The 9,178-nt window shown below is 35.3% G+C and overlaps 1 protein-coding gene across 4 annotated transcripts in view; it reads left to right on the plus strand.

Moving 5' to 3' along the window:
• Nucleotides 1-9,178, plus strand: part of hectd2 (HECT domain containing 2) — a 78,304-nt gene that overhangs the window by 16,564 nt on the left and 52,562 nt on the right. For all 4 annotated transcript variants that reach the window (XM_036215477.1, XM_036215478.1, XM_024297380.2 and 1 more), the window contains 4 exons: nt 6,849-6,987; nt 7,081-7,183; nt 7,262-7,351; nt 9,004-9,068. In XM_036215477.1, coding sequence (XP_036071370.1) covers nt 6,849-6,987; nt 7,081-7,183; nt 7,262-7,351; nt 9,004-9,068 — 397 coding nt within the window. The remainder of the gene's footprint in view (nt 1-6,848; nt 6,988-7,080; nt 7,184-7,261; nt 7,352-9,003; nt 9,069-9,178) is intronic.

A 9,178-nucleotide genomic window follows, 5' to 3' on the forward strand; every position in this document is an offset into this window, starting at 1 on the left:
ACTAACGTCATAAAATGTTGGAGTGGAATGGGAGAGATTGTAGATGAATTGGACATTTGTGGTTGTAGACCATTGACTTTAGATTAGAAAGAAGATGAAGCCATGTACCGGATGTGCAGTGAATCATTGGCTTTTGGAAAATGGGAAAAAAAACAGGCTTTGCAGTTGTGGAAACAAGGCCATCAAGACCAGTTTAGACCGGAGGATTTTGTTCAGGATGTAGCCCTGCAATGGACGGACGGAAAAGATATGATTTTGTTTAAGTCAAATGTCGCAGAAGCCTCAGTCGGGATCAACCATGACACCTTAATTTTTATCATTCCAATTGAAAAAATGGGGGAAGTAAATCTAGTATGTAAAGTTTAAAGAGATAATATTCTGTCATTCATGGTTGTGTTTGTAACGAGATCTTTGTCCACAAAGATTTAGTTTGTGGGAAACGGAAAATCGTCAGTGCGATTCTTCCTTTATTCCCTAAAGAAAGAGAATAAACCCAATCATGCTTTAATTTACAGAATTGGCCTCTTACCTTTCATTCACAAAACATCAAAGCTTTTTTTGAAGTAGGCGTGTTAGAAAAACTAACAATGAAGAGCAAAGCATGTTCATAAGAGTGCTTCTAACGATAAAAAGGTGTCATGACAACCAAGGGTTAGTTGCTGTCAAGACGCAGCTAAACGATGCATAAAATGACAAAGAAGCTCTGGCCGGACCCGAACTCCACCCAAAGACATGAGGGCGAGCAGATTCAGCCGACGTCACCTGCGTTTGCAGCTGTCTTCAATTCAGAATGGAGATACTTTATTGAGGGAGAGACACTTTGGGATGTTTGCTTATGGGTTCAAAATGTTCTAACGCCGTCCTGACAGAACACTGAAACAAGCTGCTCACATGTTTGAAACGCTGTTGTTCTTAATTTGTGTTAACTTTCACGCCAACTAGGTTTGTGACGTGTGTAACTCTCTGGCAAACATGTAACTTAAGAAAAAATAATAAATATTTCCTAGAAACTAGAGGTGTATGGAATAATTAAACCCAAGAACACTTTCTCTATAAAAAGTCACTTTTGCTGTGTAATTTTTACCCAATACAATATACACAATAGAAAGTATTTGTCATAAGAAATAGTTTAAAATATGACAACATTAGAGAGTAGTTTTCTTTTATTTTCAACTGTGGTCTGTGTAACAAGATAAAAAACATGGGAAGATGCTAAAAGCATGCTTTAAAATTACTGAAAAATTAGGAATTTGAGAACAAAAAAATTCCTACAAAAGTAATTATACTAGAGACTTGGCCCTTGGTCTACCCATTCCTGGGACATATGACTCATGCAACATATTGAAAATCCTGTTAACAATTTTGCTTAGGTGAAAATCACCAGGCGATACTGCTTTAGGGTTAATTAGTTATTTGTGAGCGTCCTTTAGTATCTTTTGTTTTCTACTTAAACCCCAGACCACTAGTTGGCAGCACAGAACACTTTGAGCAGCTCCACATGACACCAGAACAACAAGATCTTGTGAGAACTAGCTTGTGTTAGATATTCAGTCTCACTGTTTTAGTCAGCTTTCCGGTTTTTGTTGTTATGAGAAATGTACTGATATGACTTCATGACTTCGTTTTTTCTAAGTCATATTCTTTAAAAAAAAAAAGGGGGGGGGGGTTATCGTTCTGATACAGTCTTGGGATATTTTGCGATATGTGTCGTATCATGTGACATGTATCATGATATTTTTTGTATCACCAGACATGTATCGCAGTATGTATCGTATCATCAGACATGTATTGCGAAATGTATCATATCACGAGGCCTATATCGCGATATTTATCATATCACGAAGCATGTATCACGATAAGTATTATATCATGATACATGTATTTCGATACGTATCGTATCATGATACATGTATCGCGGTACATATTGTATCATGAGACATGTATTGCGATATGTATTATATCATGATACATGTATTGCGATATGTATTGTATCATGAGACATGTATCGCGGTACGTATTGTATCATGAGACACGTATTGCGATATGTATCGTATCATGAGACATATATCGAGATATGTATCGTATCACAGGACAAATTGCGATATTTATCATATCACAATACATGTATCACGATATGTATCGTATCACGAGATATCTATCGCGATATGTATCATATAATGAGACATGTATCACAATATGTATCGCATCACAAGACATGTATTGCGACACATACGGTATCACGAGACATGTATCACGAGACATGTATCGCGATATATATCGTATCACGAGACACGTATCACGATATATATCGTATCACCAAGCATGTATTGCGATACGGATCAAATTGCCAGATTATTACTTAAACACACCCCTAGGAAACACCTTTGACTAATTGCTGTATCTATAAGAATCCAGATGCTACAGATCATAGATCAGCTTCTTCATTTTTCCAAATTCTCACAATCTTGAGTAAATATTTCACACTGAAAACTTTTAAAGGTGTTGCATAATGTCAAAGTATATATTGGGGTTGCTGTGTACTTAAGTAAAGTTCTTGAGCTCTAAGTGTCATCAGGTATGAACCTAGAAATCAGGTTTGAAAGTAAATACATAAAACTGTTAGACAGGGTAAAGTTTAAACGATATAATAGTATAACAAAAGCTTACTTCAAAAGACAGATGTCTTTCTTTAAATGTGCAGACCTGGAAACTTCAGTGCAGCCCTGCCCGGTTCAGCTAAGCCGACAGTGATTTAACATCTGTCCTCAAACCCGATTTGTTCTTGTGTGTGCCTCTGTACTCCTTTTATCTTCTGCCTGTGCAAGCCTACGAAATGAGCACCCACAATGCACCTGGCCAGGGATGTTCGTGGCGGTTTCTCTGGCTACATACAATGGGAGGCCAATTATAAGGAGGGAGGATGGATCACTGTGAGGGTGGGAAGACAAATGAGCGTGCACGTGTGTGTATTTTCGTATTGTGAGGAATTGTGTTCCCCGTTGAAGACTGGTCATGCTGATTAGATGGTTCTGGCTGCAGAAATAATAAAAAAAAGTCCAGTTCTCATTCTGTTTTTGCTTTATGTTGCTCCTAATATTTCCAGACAGCAACAATAAAAAGTTTCCATTATTTGAAAAGCAGTTGCATACTTGTTTCCATTCTTCTCTCCATATATGAAGTCTTTAAAGCTCTTAAGAGACAAAGATTTGCAACTGGCTGTCATCACCCATGTGAAGCCTATTTACAGTAACTGCTTAATAGTGTATTTTTCTTTGGCCAAGGGAGCTCATTGTACTGCCGAGGAGGGAAACCAACCGAGAAGTGCTGGAAATGAAAAAACATCTGCATCAAACTAGCAACTCATTTAACTCAGCTACATTTCTTGAAGCAAATGCTACTGCTTGGGACACGAGGGCGATGTCTTTCTTCTTGTCAGTGGACATGCGGATGTTGTGGTTTCTTTAAATGTGTTTGAGGGACAACTGCACTGTCAGTGGATCTTGATTCTGTTTGACATCAGGGACAAAATTCAAAAAAAGAATAAAAAAAAACGAATTTAGGACCTTTTTTTCTGTATTAAACCTGTGGAATAGTGTTGCCACGATTAGTCGACTAATCGACTATTAAAATAGTCGACAACTAATTTAATAGTTGATTAGTCGTTTCTTTATGTTACATGGAGTAAGAGTGAAGTAAAGTTGAAAGTTATAATGGTATACTGCTAGCTTTTTGGACTATTTGGGAATTTATTAAGGTTTTTAGGCTAATATTTCAGCTGCACCATAGAAATTTTGGCTAATTTTGGATTGTTTTCTTTTTTTTAGGTTAATTCGAAGCTGAACTAATATTTCAGCTGCAAGCTAGCCATTTTGGCTAACTTAGGCTTTTTTTTTGACTATTTTGGCATTTAACTAATATTTAGCTACCAATTTCAGCATCTTCAGCTATCAGAACTAGCATCTCCAAATTCAGCTTACAGCATTCATACTAGCAATATCGCAGGTAATGCTATATATCTAGTTTTTAGTTGGTTTAAAGCTTATAATAATTGAGATGTGTGGTTTACATCCAGTTTGCACATGACCCAACTAGTCGATTAATCGGAAAAAAATAACTGGTGATTGATCAACTATTTAAATAATAGCTTGTGGCAGCACTACTGTGTTATAGGCACTTGGACAAAGCTGAGTCTTAGGCTGCATCACACTGCTGCTACATACAATTTGTGCATCGTCCTTGTATGAAATTGCGATCTTTTGGGTTTTTTCCGTTCCTCATTTCTCGATGTATGCGGTGGTCTGTTGAGGTTTTCGCCCAACAGGTCTTTATGTGAATTCGGTTTTGAGCTAATCAAAAATTTCTGGTCAATTGAAAGTTGTGTAGTTTATACATATTTTAAGTAGTTATATGCAATTCTTGTGTTAATTCTATGCAATTGTGCATGGCTTTTTTGAGATGCATACCCAAATCTGCAGCATTCTACGACCATTTCATATATGTGTAATGCACTTTTCACGCATGTACTACCAATGTATAACTTTGATATTGCGGATATTGGTGCACATATGATGTCAAAATCACATAATTGACACACCGCACAAATCACCATTGTGGTGGGGAAAAAAATTTTTTTTAGATGCATCAATTATGATCCAAAAAACGATTCTGAATTGTTTTATGATTTTTAAATAAATATGAGTTTGAGTAAAAGTTACAAGTGGAACTAAATGTGAAGCGTTTTTCATTCTGACATTTTCAAAGAGTTCACAAACACGTCTGACCTTCCAGATCTCGTCATCCAACCGGCCCCAGCTTCACTTAAAGCGACCGTTTGGAAGCATTCTGGCTTTTTTAGAGTCAAGGGTCAACTGGATAAAAGTCAGGCGTTGTGTAAGTTATGTCACACCAAAGTTAAATATTTAGGAAACACAACACATTGTGAAATCACAATGTGCAGCTGGCTAGACAAAATGTATTTAGTTTGACATAAGAGTTTCATTAAAGGGGCCATACAATGAAAAACGAACTTTTGGAGCTTTAATGTGTATTATACTGTTCAATCCTCACTATAAAGAACCCAAAGTGGTATTTTGATCCGTTCATGCATTTCAGAGTAATCCTATTAAAACCTGCGCTCTAAACAGCAGCCCCTCCCATACCCATGAAAAGGAGCGGTTCCTCACCTGCTGATGTCACAGAGTGAGACCGCCCCCTTCAGGGAGAGTCTCGTGATCATCAGCAAAAACTTTCATTTTAGATGCAGAATATTGTGTCCTGTCTTCAATAAGCTCAAACTGATGTTTAGTTTAGTCGTGGGGCTCCCTTAAGAGCTTTAATATCTTTCAAAATAATATGCATATCCTCTTTTAACAATATCACTATAAACACTTTGTCATGTTTACATGATACCAAAATCTAAGTTTCTTCCAAATGAATGAACCTTTACAAGCTGTTTTTAACATAACACAACTTGTATTTGTGTTTCAACATGCAGATTGTTTTACTGGAGACTCAAGTTAAAGACTGCAACCTTCTTTTCATCATTATTATTCCACGATGAAGACATTAGAGGTCCCATAAAGTAGCAGATGTTGTTTATGGAAAAGTGAACAAATAACTTAACGAGACGCAACAAACTCCCATCAGAGAGATGTCAAGTACTAGTTTTTATTGAGTGGTTCATAGGGATGTTTGATGTAGTGTAAAAAGAAATATGTGAAAAGGTTCCTGCCAATTTTTTAGCACTTGATTAGCATGTTATTGAGTCTTTGATGAAATTAGTTGTGAAAATATCAAACCATAGCTTTCCAGAAAGTTGTTGACATGTTGTTTTTTTCAGTTTATTAACTTTTTTGACCTTTTGCAGATTATTAAGACCCATATAATCCAATTTCAGCTTGCATTGCCATTTTTTTGTTGTTAATTGGTCAAACATTTAATCATGAAACCACAACTAAAACTAGGTGTGGGTAACTCCAGGTTTTAGAGGTTGATGGTTTCACGTGTTTTCCAGATATCTTTGCAATAGATCACTTTAGCACAGAGATGGACCAATTGACCTTTGATTGCTGGATCGGTTCCCTCCCTGTTTGCTTGTGTGTGTTGAAGTGTCCTTAAGCAAGACACTGAACTCTACATGGCTCCCGGTGGCCTAGTTCGTACCTTATGTGGGAGCTTTGCTGCCATCTGTGCACAAATGTGTGTAAATGGATTAAAGGGAGTAGATTGAAGTGCTTTGGTACTCATACGATTGTTGAAAGCGCTATAGAAGAACACATTTTTGACTAGTATATGCTCTGCTAATTACCTGAATCAATTGTGTACAGCCAGTTCAAACATGCAAAGGCCAAGTTGGTGGTAGTGTCACCTTTGTTGCTCAAAAACAAACAAACAAAACAATAAGCTATAGTCAAACTTCTTTTTATTCTTCCTAAAGCCGTTTTTCTTCAAATGTATTAGTCCAGGGGTCTGGAAGCTGTGGCTCTAGAGCCACATGTGGCTCAAGTATCTCCATTGTGGCTCTGGTTAAAGACAAAGTGTTTTGTTTTAAAAACTCTTCAGAACTGTCAGGTTTTGAATGTGAATAAACTGAGTTTAGTGTGCAAGATGAGCTTCAAATGGGACAGAGAACATTAATCGTTTTATTTCTTTCAAGTCAATATAAGTGTTGAAATTTGTGTAGCTACACCCGTTTACCTCTGAAGAACAAGCCGAGGAAATGCAGGTTTTTTCTCTGTGAATCAGCTGATAAGAACACTCAAAACTTTTAAATGTTTCTTTATTTTTTACTATTTTCATTTACTAATGCATTTTTTTCTTTAACTATTTTTGCTTATTTGTGTCCTCAGGAAGAGAACTGCCTCCGATCTGCAATGACGTTCGTCAGAAGCACCGACTCTCCATCGACACTCTGCCTCCAGAACTCAAAGCCCCGTTCCCCTTGGACCCCATCATTCCGCTTCGAACCAAGACCACCAAAGAGTTTCAGTGAGTATTACCGTAACAGTCAGTGTATAATAAAAGAAACAATATTTAATTGTATTCTTTAAACAATTGCTTGGATATGTAATTTGATACTAGAGAGGATATGGATCGAGCTGCCCTATCAGGAGACTGGAGGGAAGTTCGGGACTTTTATCTGACCACCTTTGAGTCTTTCATCGAAATCAACGCGGCCTTCAAGGTGAAAACACGTTCAATACATTTTACAGCTTTACCAGCTGACATGTTGGCACCTAACAAATGTTTTGTTTTTTTGTAGCGGGAGGCGAATGGATTGTTCAACACAATAGAGGACTCAGGAGTCAACGCAAAGTTTGTTAATGCCGTCTATGATGCGCTGCTCAGCACAGTAAGAGATGCCTGCATATACACGGACACTGCCAGGAAATATCCGTTGGGCTTAAACAAGTCCCCTGAATTTAGCCCTGAACCTTGAGCTTAGTCTGTATTTATATTGCCAGAGATCTCTTTAGCCATTGGCCAGGAATCACGAGGGCGGGGCAAAGCAACAAGACAATAAATAATGAAAGTTCTACGCTTTGTCAGGATAGTTCATTCAAACTGGCTATTCTTTCATTGTTAAAGATTATACATTTTGTCCAAATCCAGTGGCTTTAATCGAAGCACAATCTTCCAAAATAAACGTACTTATATTTGTGTCTGGTACAGTGTGTCTGTTCATTGTTCGCTATGGGGTAGAGGGCGGAGAAGTCAAATTTTGACATCAATGTTATCAGATATTTAGCGTGTTTTAGGAGAAAAAAAACAGGTTTTGTTTTTTAAACGCATATTTTCACCCAGTTTGCACATTAAATATTTTTATCTAATCTAAATATTTATTTTCCAAACTAAATATTGAAGTTTTGTAACAAAATATTTAGTTTGGAATTAAATATTTAGTTCCCTTATTAATTATTTAGTCAAAAACTAAATATTTAGCTTGGATATAAATATTTAGTTTTAAGCTAAATATTTACTTTAGAACTAAATATTTAGCAAAATAAAAAGTAAATATAGAGTTAAAAATTAAATATTTAGCTTCAATCTAAATGTTTAGTTAAAAACAAAATATTTAGTCATAATTATATATATTTAGTTTTTTAAACTAAATGTTTAATTTTTAACTACATATTTAGATCTATTCTAAATATTTAGTTAACAATCAAATATTTAGTTAAAAACTAAATATTTAGTGTTTTACTATATATTTAGATAAATTTGAAATATATAGTTAAGAACAAAATATTTAGTTTTTCACTATATATTTAGTTTTATACTAAATATATAGTTTTTAACTATATATTAGGATCCATTTTATTTTTTTAGTTAAAAACTAAATATTTAGTTTGTTTCTAAATATTTAGTTTGTTGGCTTAATATATAATTTGAAAGTAAATATTAAGTTTTTTACTATATATTTAGTGTTTTACTATATATTTAGATAAATTCGAAATATATAGTTAAGAACAAAATATTTTGTTTTTAACTAAATATATAGTTTTTAACTATATATTAGGATCCATTTTAAATTTTTAGTTAAAAACTGAATATTTAGTTTGTAGGCTTAATATAGAATTTTAAAGTAAATATTTAGCTTAAAATTAAATATTCAGTTTACTTACTAAATATTCAGTTAGTAATTGTAACATTTATAATTAGATTAATTTAAAGGGTGAAAATATGCATTTGAAAAACAAAAGCTGTTTTTTTTCTCCTAAAACACACTAAATATCTATAAACACTGATGTCAAAATTTGACTACTCTGATTTATAAATGGCACCTCCATAGTTCGGACTTGATAAAAAATAGTAAAAACTGCCCATACAATATCAAGTCAGAGACAACAGAGGAATTCTGTCATTTAAACTGGTAAAAGTTGACTTTTCTGGCAAACGTGAAGCTGGATGATCATTTTTTTCTTTGCACAGGCCACTCACGTTCAGGCTTGTTGACCCAACCTTCTGCTGACACTGACCATGTTTTTCTTGGTGTGTGTGTAGCCTCAAGACATCCAGAAGTCAGTCCTGAAAGGGATCATTAACAGCCTGCTGAGGGAGTGGAAAGGGTGAGACAACTCCTAGACTATGTCATCTCTGTCAAGTCTTCTTCAGCATTCCTATCAGCTCTACACTTTTTGGAGAATTTACGTCATTTTTTTGCAAACGTATATATACG

The sequence above is a fragment of the Oryzias melastigma genome, linkage group LG15 (assembly GCF_002922805.2).
Source record: "Oryzias melastigma strain HK-1 linkage group LG15, ASM292280v2, whole genome shotgun sequence".
Lineage (NCBI taxonomy): Eukaryota > Metazoa > Chordata > Actinopteri > Beloniformes > Adrianichthyidae > Oryzias > Oryzias melastigma.